The sequence below is a fragment of the Enoplosus armatus genome, chromosome 10 (assembly GCF_043641665.1).
Source record: "Enoplosus armatus isolate fEnoArm2 chromosome 10, fEnoArm2.hap1, whole genome shotgun sequence".
Classification (NCBI taxonomy): Eukaryota; Metazoa; Chordata; class Actinopteri; order Centrarchiformes; family Enoplosidae; genus Enoplosus; species Enoplosus armatus.
This window is the reverse complement of record NC_092189.1, coordinates 15,786,729-15,801,973: the sequence shown is the minus strand read 5'-3', so window position 1 is coordinate 15,801,973 and position 15,245 is coordinate 15,786,729. Positions and strand designations below refer to the sequence as shown.

At 40.0% G+C, this 15,245-nt stretch overlaps 1 protein-coding gene across 1 annotated transcript; it reads left to right on the top strand.

Annotated features, from left to right (window-relative positions):
* Window positions 1-2,617: 2,617 nt before the first annotated feature.
* On the top strand, window positions 2,618-11,311 carry sash3 (SAM and SH3 domain containing 3). The gene is made up of 8 exons (XM_070913364.1): window positions 2,618-2,759; window positions 4,593-4,688; window positions 6,073-6,207; window positions 7,207-7,342; window positions 7,921-8,078; window positions 8,554-8,766; window positions 8,879-9,023; window positions 10,519-11,311. The coding sequence occupies exons 1-8, from the start codon at window positions 2,703-2,705 to the stop codon at window positions 10,779-10,781; spliced, it is 1,203 nt and encodes a 400-aa protein (XP_070769465.1). The 5' UTR covers window positions 2,618-2,702; the 3' UTR covers window positions 10,782-11,311.
* Window positions 11,312-15,245: the final 3,934 nt, after the last annotated feature.

The following is a 15,245-nucleotide window of genomic DNA, read 5'->3' as shown; positions in this document are numbered from 1 at the left end:
TCTAATAGACTTATGAGAAAGTTAACACAGGTAAATAATATAATATGGGCTATTTGACAATAACAGATTGGTGTCAACAACAGTACTTCCATTCAATCATAAATGAGGCAGGCCACTGTCTATGAGTGGATAAACTTAACTGAATTAAAACAAACAAAGCATATTAAAAATATAAAGACTTCTGTCTTCTGTAAAATGCTGGCCCCCAATAAACAGTGCTGAAAAAAACTGGCCCATGGTTGAAACTATTTGTCGACCCAAGCTTTAGAGTTACAGAACTAACAGAAAAAAGTGTGATAATCAGGAGACAAAATACATCTGATGGGTCACAGAATGTAGTGTAACACCCCCTGTTTCAAGTCTGTGTGCTATTTTTCTACAAAGACTACATTAAACATAAAATCATATTTATCCTGCAGTTTACTTCTTCCACATGTGAAGAGCTCACACCCACAGAGGGTTGCCTGGCAACTATTCTGTCAGCCACGTCTTGAAGGTGTGAAGGTGCTGCATCAACACCCTCCATCCGCATGCTCTTCTCAAACGAGGGCATCACTGTGATGTTCTCTCAGAAAGTTGGACAGCTTTCAGTAAAGGCATATTCATCCATATCCGCTCTGCGTTGGGGTTTGTGGTAAAGAGGCTCTGAAAAAGAGGAACAGCAAGTATGAGATCATTGTTCTCTGTGAACTAAAGTCACTTCTGTTGTGCCTTTTCCCCCTTTAGTTACTGTTAATAATAATAATAATAATAATGATAATAACTTGCATTTTGCACCCAAGGACACAAAACAAACAGACACAAAAACATAAAATGAAACGTTTGCCGGGTATAACAGAGTTAATTAAGTCCGTAGGCCTTAAGAGGCAGGTTTTTTTTTGTCCAAATATGCAGCATTGCCGAAATTTCAACATCTTTACTTGCAGTCTTCTCCAGTGAACAGTGACCTCCTAGCAGTGGTGGAAAAACAAAACAGGGACCCGCTCGTCAAAACATTGCTCCATAGCACTACTAGAGGTCAAAAACTCCACAGGGTACCTCTAAGTACTGCACTTAAGTGCGATTTCAGGTACATTTTGTGGTACTTTACACTTTTAATCCACTACATTTTAGAAGGAAATATTGTACTTTGTACTCCACTACATTTACGTGGCAGCTATAGTTACCAGTTACTTTGCTGATAACGATTTAATATTTAAAACATATGATCGGTTTCTAAAATATGATAAATTGTTCTAGTAATGTAACAATGTATGATCTAGCATTATGATAATATTTAAAAATTCTGAGGTTGTGGTTATAAAGAGTACTTTTACCTTTGACACTATAAGTATATTTTTCTGATAATACTTACTTAAGTAACGTATTCAATGCATTACTTGTACTTGTAATGGAGTATATAGTTTGTAGTGTAGTATTGCTTCTTTTACTTGAGTGACGGATCTTCAGGTAGCCTCTAGTGGAATCTGTTTCTTATTGTTTTGGTCCCTTTAAGATCTGAAGACAGATCGGTTTATTGCCAGCCTTTTTTTGAGTGACAGGAAACTAAAATAGGGCATCCTCTTATCATGTGGTTTGCTACCCCACCGAAATAACAAGCTAAACTTGACTTACACTTCCCTTACTACCAGTGTTTGCCTCGTCCAGCAGGCTGAGTGTACATTGAGAAGCACGCACATTTCTGTGACTCACTCAAGTTGTTTTTGTCTTGATTGTCTGTTTTTGGGTGTTTTTACAGTATCAGCATGTGTCTTGCCTTGCAACTCATTTGTCTCATAAACCACTTTTGGTATAAATATCCTCTGTTGGATGGACTGGACTGTCTGATCACCGGTTTGTGATTCTGTGCGTCTGACCTCTGCTGCAGCTGCAAAGCCGTTACTGAGTTTCTAAATATGTCATATTTTGGTTTCTTTCACTTCCACACTTTAGGTGCGATGACAAATACGTGCTCATTTGAGAACAACGGCTAAACAACAAGCTGAAGTATCATAAAAACATTGTTTGGTCTGGACTTTACAATCACTCTGAGTTGGCTGACAACTCAAGAGCTGCTGTGTTGCACGATAGAGATCTTTCCTGCCGGCAAATCTACTTCAACATTCTGCTGAAGTTGAAAACCAACGTCTGTAGGAGTAGAAATGTTGAAATGCAGTGGCTGCAGGTTGTATTCTGGCTCTTTAAAAACCACTGCTCTTCATTGATGATCCTTTTATGAGCTTTAATCTGACTGAACATGTTAAATATGAGCAACCTGAGGTCGATTATTTAATCACAACATTAAAAAAAAACCCTGTGTTAAGCAAGATTCACAGAAGAAATACTGAGCCTGTGTGTAATAACAGAACAAACCGAGTTGTGGTGACATTTTCATGAACTGTTTCGTGTGCCAGTTTAGTTTAGAGCTACAGAGAGTTTGTAGCACGCAAGGCTGAGAGATATAACAAACTCACTAGCCTGTGTGTAAACCCGAGCACCAAAAACAGGGTTTGCCTTTTCAGTTTCTGTGCGGCCACGTGACTTCCTCTCAGCCTCTGCACTTCGTTCAGCTGCAGCGGAGTGCAGCTCTACCTCCCCTCTGTTTTCTTCTTTGACATCTTTGGCCGTGACAGCACAGTGACAGAAACCCTCACTGATTAAAACAGGTGTATCGCTCTCACAGCTCTCCGTCAAGAGAGATCTCAGGACCACTGAAGAAGAAGATGTTGAGGCGAAGGCCCTCCAATGCCTCGGAGAAGGAGCAGGTGCAGAAGAAGAAGGTGAGTTTTTGGTTATTAGTTTGTTTTGGAAGGAGAGGATGCTTTAAAGTGAATGTGCTCAAACTGAGCTTTTATAAATGTAAATATTATAGACTATGCTAGTGAAGAAGTCTTTGTCACACACTTGAAACACTTGATGTTTGCGCTGCAACATTTCGTACAGCTGTCTTTGTGTGCACATCTTTGACACAGGATGTCTGCTCAAGTTGGTGCAAACCTCTGCGGTGAAGCTGAACAAAACCACACAGTCTTTATGATCTTTATGTTTAAAACAAAGTTTTTTTAAGTGTGTAGTCTAACTGCTCTCTGGCCCGTACATATTCTTTGTACTTTTTTAGAAAAGTAAAGTTCCTCTATTCTGCCAGGGTGAATCATTGCTGCAGATGTAGTTTGAGTCACAGCAGGCTTTGTGGCTTCTGGTGTTTTTGTCTCCAGCTGCCACCATGAGAGTGAGCCTCCTACGCTCGACACCAGTGCCCTTATTTTCCATCCACAGCTCCCCTCCTGTGGTCCAACTCACGCCTCGTCATTACACATCTCATTGCCTTTTGTTCTCTGCAATCGTCTCCCAGCGCTTAATTGTCACTGGCGATAATCGAGGCTGGAGAACATCATTGTTCCACGACACGAGTCACTGCTCTGCGATTATCAGCGTTAATACAAGATTGATTTATCTGAAAGCTTTGTGGCTTTTTAGGGAGGAAAACTGCAGCATGAAAAACACATATTTACCAGCAAAACTGGTAATAGCCTCATAATGAAGGTCATTTGTTCCCTTGACTGCACTGGCGGTTTAATTCTTCAGAGTAGACACAGACATCAGAGACCATCAGCCGCCAGCGCTGACTGGATGTCTGCAATGATTGGCTGCCAGCAGTTGCTCAAGCTTTGCCCATTTCCTGTGGTTTCAGCAAAGACTCGAGGAAGATGAGCCGCGATAAGATGCACAGTGACATGTGGTTATATGGAAAATTAGACGACGAATTTCCACCAGAGCTAGAAGAAACTCTTAGATATGAAAATTATGCAAAAGAGTAAAAACGTTGGCTTTTTTGGGGGGTTCAAAATAAGTCATATGCAAGTGACATGCTGCATACCAGACTTGAGGTAAAAGGATCAGTCTGTTGATTTGTTGATTGACAGAAAATTAATCAGCAAGTAATTTTTCAAGCTAAAATGCCCAAAATCCCTCCTCGATTATGAGGATTTGTAAATTTAATATCTTCAGGTTTTGGGCTGTTGGTGTTTGGACAAAACGCTATTTTTCACTATTTTCTGACATTTTATTGACCAAACGATTAGTCGATTAATCGAGAAAATAATCATTAGCTGCGGCCCTATGCCAGACTTTGAATTCAGAATAGAGAATTTTACCATCTGTCCTTTTTCAGACTCAGACTAGAAACATGCATCTTCACACTGACACTGAGTTAAACTTAAATGATGAATTTGGCTGTTGTTGTTTTACACATAAGACTTTTTGATTTTCCGTTTAAAAGTCGGTCTTACGAATACAAACTATTTATTTCAGGGACGTTCATGAATCACCACACATCCTCTCCTTTGTGTTTCCTGCTGAGCTACATTTATAAAAACTATGTCAGAAGCAGCTGCAGCATGAGGACATTTACTTTAATCACACATTTCAAGAGATAAAAACATGTTGCATGTGCACAACCATGAGATCAGTGTTATCATTAAAAACCAACAAACAATGGACTGACATGTTTACACCATTTGCTTTGTGGTGACAGAGTTACTGCTTGCCCTTTGCTGTTCCTTATCGCTTGGTTATGATTTCAGAATAAAATGCAATTATTTGTTTGTTGACAGCTCACTCTGCAGAGGTCCAGCAGCTTCAAGGATTTCATGAAGCACAAACCCACCTCCCCTGTTGCGTCAGAAAAGGAGTTTACTTTGGAGGAGAACGTAAGTCTGACGTTTACTCCCAAACATGCTCATAAAAACACACAATACATCACTGTTTTGAGAAGAAGTAGATATCTTACAATCTCTTTGTGTTTTAAGTTCCTAAATGCCAGTTCCTAGAGATGTTTTATCACACTGTTCCTCATCCGTCATGCTGTGAGCAAATGACACTGCATCCAGAAGAGGCCAAAGTGCAGAAATGGTTATCAGTTACGGCTCCACAGTGCACAGTTTATGCTTCCTGATTTAACACACTTCTGCACATGCGGGAAGATGTTAACACTTTTAAACTTCACTAAACTATAATAACTTCCCAGAATCATTGTGCATACAGTGAGTGGAAGTTGGAGGACAAATAAGCGTAGAGGTGTAGATGAAGAGAGGAAGTAAGAAGGAGAAGCGTTGCACAGAGCCCAGATGACAGCAGCATGCAGACAGGATGTCCTCTTGTGTGCGCCAGTCAAGCAGAGAGCCGCTGTGTCAGACAGAGGGATGCAGAAGCAGCAAGTATTTAACTCGGAGTCTGACGGTCATCCCCCAGTGAATTTGGGCATTTTTTATTCAATATTATGCATTTTTTATTTTTCATGTGTTTACATCCCTCTCTGTCTCTGTGGTGGCACTGTGTTTGTCATCTCTTTTCACTGCAGTGCTTAATCGAGAAGGTCTAAACTCATAAAATTTCTAAACAAATAGTTTGAAATAAAGTTATGATCACAGTCTACAAGTGCACAAAATCCTTGACAATATTTGACATGAGTATTTGAGTGCAGAGTACTGGATCAAAATTAAAAAGTCTAATACAACCATCACAAACAATCCCTCTAAATTAATGCTCTATTTTCTCATTTCTGCTTCATTTTCCTTTGCGCGTTGCAGAGGACTCGACCTCCTGTGTCCTCAAACAATGCAAAGTGTCACACAGAACATTTGTTGTAACAAAGTGCCTCATAAAAACACTGAAAACATCATTAGCTTTCATTACTGTGCCCACAGCCCCATGGTGTTTGGCTGCAGACAGAGTTATGCTTGGTAACATTCTCACAAAAGCACCTGGCCGCAATAGAGTGCAGGTGTGAGAGTGTGTGTGTGTATGTGTGTGTGTTGTGCGTGTGTGCATGTGACTTTGTGGGTATCAGCAGTATCACATACTGCAATAACACATATGCAAACCCCATTACCACAAAGTCTGTAGGTTTGAATCATTTGTTAATGCATTAAAACCACTGAGAGTCAAATTATGTCAGTGACAATATTTTTTTTAATTCACTCAGATTTCCCTTCACATTACTAAATCTAAATAAGGTTGTACCACATATCCTCTCGTCATCTCCTCACACCTGTCGACAAATGTTTTGAAAAGGTTTTTTTACTCTCGTCTCAGGTGGCAGAGTGTGTAACAGCAGAGGAAGCAGTGAAAAGTGGCAGCAAACTGGGCAAGAAATGGCGCAACGTCATCTCACGCACCATGACCCGCAAAACATCCAAGATGGTGCAGAAGGCTCTGGCTGAGGAGGGGGTAACTACTGTTTACAGTTACACTTACAGTGACATATGAAGATCACAGTATTTAAAAACTTTACAAGAGTATGTATTATACATAATTGTACTATAAAGCATTACTGAGACAAAAACACACCTTAACATCTTGTACACTTGTAGTTGTAAACATAGAGCTGCTACTGTTACAAAAAGATGGAAATTGTCTCCATCTAGTGGACAAATATATGTACTGTGTTTTTCAAAACAAAGGCAAAATATCTCTGTTGTTTTATTTTCAGTGGTGGAAAGTAACCAAGTACATTTACTCATGTATTGTACGTATTTCCATGTCATGCCTCTTTACTCTTCTACTCTACAGTTCAGAGGGAATTATTGTACTTTTTACTCCACTGCGTTTATCTGACAGCTGTACTTGCAATGATGAGAATATGACTAAATAGAATAGATTAAACTGACCAACAACACACAAAGAAGTTCATATTGGCTCCACCTCGACCAACTACAGTAAAGTGCTACATACACGTGAATGCATCGCCAGTATATGATAAAATGTAGTAGTATAGCAGTCACAGGGCAAAATATTTACTTTTGATACTTCAAGTACATTTGCTGAAAATACTGTTCTTTTACATTCAATGCTGTACTTTGACTTGTAATGGAGTATGTTTACATTTTACTGAAGTAAAGAGCCTGAATACTCCTCCACTCCTGATTTTTAAGGTCTAGAATTTAAGCAAACATTACTTTCCTAAAGGGAACGGTCTAGCTTATTTTATTTTTCACTCATTTGTTTTCCTATTCTTTCTGTCTTGTTTAGTTATAAAATACAGTATAACCTTCTGTCATGTTGTCACTTTCAGGGCTCCTTATTAAATATAAAACATTACTGTTGTTTTAAAAAAATAATTCAATGGTCATCATTATGTGACCTTCAGTTTCAATCGAACATTATTTGATTAAGTGAGCTGAAGGTGAATTGACCTCTGACCTGCACTGTTGTCCTCTGTGTCTCCAGGGTGAGAGCGGTGAGGAGCTGTCTCCGGTCTCTGCTGACTGGCTTCCAGATCTGAGTGCAGGCCAGAGGACGTCTGTGTGCTCCACAGGGTCAGAGGACACCGCGCCCAGCCCCATTACCCGCCAGCTCTCCAGCAGTGAGTGCACATCTGTGTCCCTGTAAACTAGAGGATGAAGTCATCGTCTCCGATGCCCATAAATAAATTAACATTCATAAACCTGCTTAGAAATCACAGGGAAAAAAAAGTTCCATCCCAATCTTGCCTGAGAATCATCTCGTTTTTAAGTTTTCTTCAGTATCAAAGTAATCTAGTGATAGCTGTCTGTTCATCCATCGGGACACTGAAAACAGGAACTGCTATTAGGTAATTCGGCATACTTTTAATGGTGCCAATTTGCCAAAATGTAAACAAAATGTGGGGGTTGACATCCTGTTTACATCCCCCAAAGCATTATGGGAACTGTACTACCAAAACCTAGAACATGAGTATCCCCCAAGTAGAAGTAAGACAAAGAAATGTTTAATATTAATAGTGGAACAGGAATAAATTCATATTTTTTGACATAATTAAGGCTTAGAATCCCATCACCACTGACACTCTTCTATCCTTTCATATGCTGATATTTGCAGTGTGTTGAGAACCACACATCCAAAACCTTAAGTATCTGAAGGCTCAGGATGAGTGTGACCCTGCTTCTTATCTGTGTTCCTCAGGTGGCGACAGGCAGAGTTTGGACAGTGGATACTGCCAGAGGGACAGCATGAGACTGGAGGAGAACGGCGTCTCTTACAACGGACCTTTCTGCGGTCGTGCTCTGGTCCACACTGACTTCACTCCCAGCCCCTACGACGTGGAGTCGCTCAAACTTCAAGTGAGTCTCGGGGGGGTGGGTGTCTCTCTGATTCGGCCCTCGGCCTCTTCTGCTGTCTCGTCCAGTCGTCCTCCAGGGAGCTTGTTAACCGCGTAAAACAAGACGCGTTTTTTTCATCATGATTCTTAAAGGCAGATTTTGAACAACATGAACCATTACTGACTGCCTGTTTGACAAAAGAACATGATTCAGTGATTGCGTCATTACATCATCTTACAAATGTTCATATTTCACTTTTCATTCACTTCATTTCTCTCTACGCAAGTGATACTTATTTTTGAGTAATTGGAGAGAAGTTGGTTCGTCAAGCCGTCGACTCAGAGGAGTACAGACATATAAAGAGTTTATAGTGATGAATAAAAGATCAAATGATTCTTGTTCTCAAGGTCTTTCTGTTGTTCATCCTTTCATCTGTGTCAGTTGGTGACGTCATCGTGACTAAGTCTGATATTCATGCGTCATCTCTCTCTTACAGAAAGGAGACATCATCTACATCATCGAGAAGCCCCCTGTGGGGACCTGGACTGGGAAGCTCAACAACAAAGTGGGCTCCTTTAAGTTCATCTACGTCAACCTGCTGCCTGATGACAGCCCCCCGTCCAGGAGGAGACACCGCAGCAGCAGGACCTGCCAAGCCAAGTCCAAACCCAAGACCCTGGAGGAGGTGCTGGACACCATCGGTCTCACTGTAAGAAACACTCTGAGTTTGTCGCACCGCAGCAGGACTCGTTCAGGTCATTCTCCACGTCATGGTCGTGGACATCCATCTAAATGTTCCTGTTTGTGTTCGTGTGTTTCAGGAGCTGAGTTCTCTGCTGTCCATGCACGGTTTCCAGAGCCTAGAGGACTTTGCGGGACTGAAGCAGTCTCACCTCAATGAGCTGAACATCACCGACCCAGAGCAGCGCTCCAAGATCCTGAACGCCTCTGAGCTGCTGAGAGACTGTAGGTTTACACACTGTGAAGCTGCCATAGTCTTTCATAATGTTGCTGCTCTGCTGACTGGGAATAAGAAAGTACCTCTAATCCAGAATTTAAAATCTGAGAAGAAAAAAAAAAAAGAGTCTAATTTTAGAGTCACTTTGTGCCACTCAGACGTCAGGTTGAGTATAAAAAAAATCTGTCTTTGGGGAACACTTTATGCTGCCATCATATTCTTTCTGCTTCAGCTGCATAATTAGGAACATTTAATGGCTCACTTGAACAGCATTACACTCACAGTTTGTCGTTTAGTTGCTTGTAAGACGTCCTGCTTTCCCCCGATGTCTCGGCTCGTCTGAGCTCCAGACAGATCATTTCAATTTTAACAACATCTATATGTTTAATACAATTCATGGACTTGTTAGCGTCACAGTTAGCTGCAGCAAAACAGTATTCTTTGTTCGATGATGATACGTTCTTGTTTATTTCCTCAAATCTCAATGTATCTACTGTATTTAGATTAATACTGGAATCAAGAGAAAGACCTTTGATTAAAAAACCTGACACACCCCGACTGAGACCGCTTGACCGTCTAGTTTTGAAAGATTTGAAATAAATCATTATGAGTAAATATTTATTCTTTATCTACTATGTACTTCTATTATCTATTAATATTATATATGCTCAGAGATGATGCCCCACCAATAATTCCTGACTGTAGAATTACATTTTACAGTTTAGCATCCTTCTCTTGTTTTGATGATATATTGATGAAGTGTCGTCTCTCCTACTAATTATTTTTAGAGTTGGAGACGATTTAAATTCAACCAATTAAAAATATAATTACAAACTGCAGCATGTTTTCTAAACATTTACTATTTATTTTGAAATATTAAATAATAAAACATTAATACTTCATACTTTAAAAATCAACTTTGTTTTTCTTTTAGAGGAGTTGTTTTACAGTGAAGTCGAGCTGCAAAAACACTGAGGAAGCCAAAACAATCCAACCTGTTCAGCTTGTTTTGTAGCAGCTACCACATGTCATGACCTCGGAAAACACAACTAAGATCAGAGTTCACTCCAATTCAACAGGGAGAAAAGTGCTAATTGATACACTCTTTATATTGTAAAAATCCCACAGAGGTTAAATAAATCTTTGATACATGAAAAACACAAAAATGAACCTCACCTTTTAATGAAGAGACCACGTGGGGAGGCCCAAAACTCAAGAGAGTGCACATTCGATTGGGAGATAATGTTACAGCGCCACCTAGTGTGGCTGTAAAACACATTGTAACAACCAACACCTGCAGTCAACCAGCCTCAGTGTCCCTTATATAAGAAATGACTTGGGTCAAATATATATAGAGAGAGTAATTTGAATATATTTACAAGGTTGGTTTTTGTATTTGTTTCTCTCTGAAGCTGAACAAGACGATGATGAACAGACCTAAAAAAAAAAAGGATTATATTGAGTCGTTCTGTACTAAAATGTGATCCTCTTTGTCCTGTGTAGCTGAAGAAGAGTCAGAGCCAGAAGAGGAGGACAGATCCGTTGAGGATGCCAAGGAGCCGAGGGATTCGGGCTGTTTTGAGAGCTTGGAGAACCTGGAGAACGGGCGCGAGGAGGCAAAGACTGAGGACGAGGAACTCCAGGAGGAAGCATCGGAGGAGCAGACGAACCAGGAGAAACATGAGCAGGAGTCAGAACAGCAGGAGGAGCAGCTGGAGGCTCTGCAGGAGCAGCTGCAGGAGCTGACGGTGGACGAAGGCTCTTGAGAAGTGATGGAGAAATACTCAAACTTCTTTTATTCCTGGTTCTCAGGGACTCTGTGGACGGAGGTCTAATGCCGTTAAAAACGTCTCTTGATTAAAAGAGAGCGGGCTGGTGGTAGGAACACAATGTAAAGTTGAAATACTGAATGGACGTGATGGTCTCTGAGTGTTTGGACCAGTTTTGCGAGCAGCAGTTTCTCTTCATCTGCCACAGCTGGATTATCTGTCTTTGATGTTGCATTGTAAGAATTATGTTTGTTGTTGTTTCCTACTGAGGATATCATGTAACGTGTCTGTTAATGAAGGTACATTTAAAGGTTGTCTTCCTCTTCATCATCACTCAGTCTTCCGTGTTTTCATGTTGTGCCGTCTGATACAAATATGAATGTAAAATATTTTCAGATGTTTTTCATGTAACTTGAATACTTTGCTTTTACTTCCGTGTTATGAGTCACGTTACACTGATTTCTGTCACATGTTATCATGAGGACGTTGTTAATTGTGCTGTAAATAGAGTTTGAATAAAACATAATTCAGAGAGAATTCTTGAGCAAGTCAACTTATTTAATTAAGTACTATTATAGATCTATATGATTCCTGGATAATTAATAGTAGATATTTCTGACTAAATAATCTTAACTCAAGATCCACTTTACTAGCGGTTTCCAGAGCTTTCAAGCAAAGAAGCAAAGAACAGATGTGTTTCTCTTCTAACTCTTTTGTAAGACCTCTTCCCTCGCAGCATTACAGCCTACAGCTGTTACCCATATATAATGCCATTGTTTTGAAGAGATGACCTCTGGAGAAAATTGAATTCATACTACAGTTTGTTATTATCCAGGGGCACAAACATGTATAGAAAACAACAAGTCCTCTGTTGAATATTTAATGATAGTGGATTAACTGAGAGCTGAGCCGTCTCCTCTGGATTTCTTGTAACAGTAACTCTAAAGAAAATCTCTTTTAAAAGACAGATAATAATAAGACAATATTGTTTATTTACCAGACACATTGATCATGTAAAAAGAAGTGAAGTAAATTGAATGAAATACATGTAGTCACAGTGTTGATACTAAACAAAGTGAACATAAATAAAGAGTTCCATCAATGGTATAGTACTGTATCTGTATACATAATGCAATGTAATAGATTGATCAGAGCATTCAGATCTGACCACGTCATTTTAACACAGGAGTCATACATACAAGAGCTCAGCTTGCCTCTACAGTCTGCAAACCTTTACAGCTAAAAATCAAACTTCAACCGTCCCTTTAAAATCCGCCTTAAAACACAAACGTCCCTTCTTCTATCGAATATCAATCACATACATTCTTGCTTCTCGGTGACAGCGACTCAAAGCGATCAGATGCACCAAACTGTCTTTAAATACTTTCTGGAAAGAAAGCCCACGAAGTTCAGCTTCAGTTTTCCACTCCACAGAAACAATACTGCCACACACTTTACAGCTTCTTCCAACGGAGATACGTCGGTTATCTCTCATTTTCTCTTCAGAGAGCAGAGAAAGTAAACATAGACAAAAGGATTCATCTAGAGCTGAAACTATTAGTCCATTAATCAATTAGTCAATCAACAGAAAATTGATTGTCAAAAATTTTTATGGAATTTCTTAAGCAATAATTCCCCAGATTTCCAGCTTTTCAAATGTAAATATTTGCAGATTTTCTAATAGTAAATTGAATTTTTTTGGACTTGGACAAACCGAATATGTCAACTTCCATAAATGAACTTTTCACTATTTTTCTGACATTATATCGGCCAAGAAATCAGTTCATCAAGAAAATCATTCACAGATTTATCAATAATGAAAGAAATTGGCCTTGTTTCCATCTTTTAAAAGTCAAAGTGTCTAAAATCAGTCTTGAGCTTTAAACTGCTCCATGAAAATTACAGTACAATGAAAATAATCACAAAGCTGCATCCTAAAATTTAGGTAAAGGAGAAATTAGGAGAAATTGTGACCGTTTTCAGTCTCATAATAAATCATCTCGGGCAGATTTCAGAGAGTCTGATTCGATGATACAAGAGAATTTCTACACAAGTATATTTCACAAACACTAACTCTGTCTTGCATACAACACAATCACTATTACAAACTCTCGCTATCAGCTAACATCATTTAAATACCAAGAATAAGCTTCACTTCTTTCTCTCAGTTTTCTTAGTGTGGATGCTGTCCCCTCGAGCGATCTGCGACCAAAACAAAAACAAATTCTCAAGCCACATTAAAGGCTGCGCTCCGTCTGAAATACACAGATGTGTGAAAAGAAAGAATTGAGCGTCTTTCTCCCTCTGCCTCGGCTTTATTCTCTGCTATAATGAGCCTGCCACAGACAGGCGGCTGCAGTGGAAGTGGCCTCGGCCTTGGGCGTACTGTAGGAATAACTGTCACAGCGAAGATGCGAGGAAGAGGAGAAGAGTTAAATATGAGAGCCGTTTTTATAGCGCAGAAGACGGCAGGAAGAGAGAGGACTTAGAGGAAGATCAGCTCTGGTGTGACTTGCAGGAGGAGGTGCTCAAGCTCACAGGCGGCATATTTAACACTGGCCGCACTTAAAGAATAATAACTAAACCTTGCTGCAATCTTTCCTCCTTTTCAGTACATCTTTACCTGCTAAAACTATGTACAATTCAACAATGGCTATGCTTAGTTTTTGCTTCACAAGGTCTAATTCAATGGTTCCCAACATTTAAGACCTGAGACCCCTTAAAAAGCTTTTTCTACTCGTCACAGTCTACCAGGTGTAACCAGTTCAACCTCAGATTTTATTTTTTAATAGTTTCTAGGGCAAAATTCACAGTATTTCATAAGGGAAAAAAAGCACATTTGTAGTATTATTTAGCAGAATACTTTACCTTTTAAAAGGAATACTTGGAAATTTGGGAAAATACACTTTAAGTTAGATGAGAAGATTGATACCTCTCTCATGTCTGTACGCTAAACATAAACCTACAGCTAGCAGCTGGTTAACGTAGTTTAGCATAAAGACTGGAAACGGGGAAACAGCTAGCCTGGCTCTGTCTAAAGTTCAAAAATACACCTAACAGCACCTCTAAAGCTCAGTGATCATTTTGTTTAATCTATACAAAAGACAAAATGTAAAAACGACAGGAAGTCAAGAAAGAGAGCCGTAAAACCACAAAAAGTTAGTTTTTTGTACACAATAATCAAATGTGATGAATGTGATAGAACATGTTAATTAGGGAACTTTAGAGGTGCTGGCAGGCTGATTTCTTACCTTTGGACAGAGCCAGGCAAGCTGTTTCCCCCTGTCTGCAGTCTTTATGCTAAGCTAAGCTAACCATCTCCTGGCTGTAGATTTATATCTAGCATACATCATTTAACTCTCTGCAAGAAAGCGAATAAGCTATTCACCAAAATGTCGAACTATTCCTTTAAGAATCTAGATTTTTCTTGCAGCCCCTCATGGGGGTCCCAAACCTCAGGTTGGGAACCACTGGACTGATTAGTGAACGATTAATGAACGATGGCATTTCTCATTGAACTCTGTATCAGTGGCTTTCAAGGGCTTCTCTGTTAGTTGACCTCAGTTGCATTTGATCGTGCAACTGTTATGATAAGGCACTGTTACTACGAGTGTCTACTATCATCAGAAGTCAGGCCTTTTCTCACGCACACGTGGACTCTGGATAGGCGTAAAGCAATTTCATCTATTTTAGAGCACCGACGTCACACTACATCCTTGACTATATAAAAATGGAAGGACAGGCGTTGGTCTGGATCAGATCACTTAAAAAAAAAAAAAGGGAAAAAAAGATGCACGTAGGTAACAACAGTACTGAATGCAGCAATATCAGAATACAAGGTAGATTTTGACTTGCCTGGAAGGAGCCTTTAGGATATCTCAGCTAAGGATTTGCATGTCCTCCCCCTGCCTGGACATCATGTGTACTCACAGACTTACAGCTGCAACCCTCACACACACACAAGCTGCTCATCCAGCCTCCTCATGGTTTGCATAGGGCATGTAATGTGCACACAACAGAAAACTGACTGTATGTATGAAGTTTTATACACGTCCAGAAGTTATATTGTCTTTGCCAGACACTTGCAAGGAGTATATTTGAACTGGCCTCTCACAATAAACGTCATTATGCAATTTTAAATAAAGAACAAAAGTAGTACTGACGATCAGAGCAGCCCACAGGTGACCTGCAGGGATGTCATACTGTATATTTGGAGAGTTTTTCCTCTCTGCAGTTCTCCCAGCAGCTTCTCCCCATCTTTTCCATGCAGTGTTCAGGAGACAGGAAACTGCTGACTTTCCATTAAATCACTCCCCCTCCTGCAGGAGGAAGCGTCAATCAAACAGCTCTGCAGCTACTGGTGAGGAGAGGAGGGAAGAGGAGGAGCTGCCGCAGAAGCTCTGCTCTTCTGGTGGAATGTAGGGCAGGAGTCGGAGCATAACTGCGTCACCCGCACAGTAA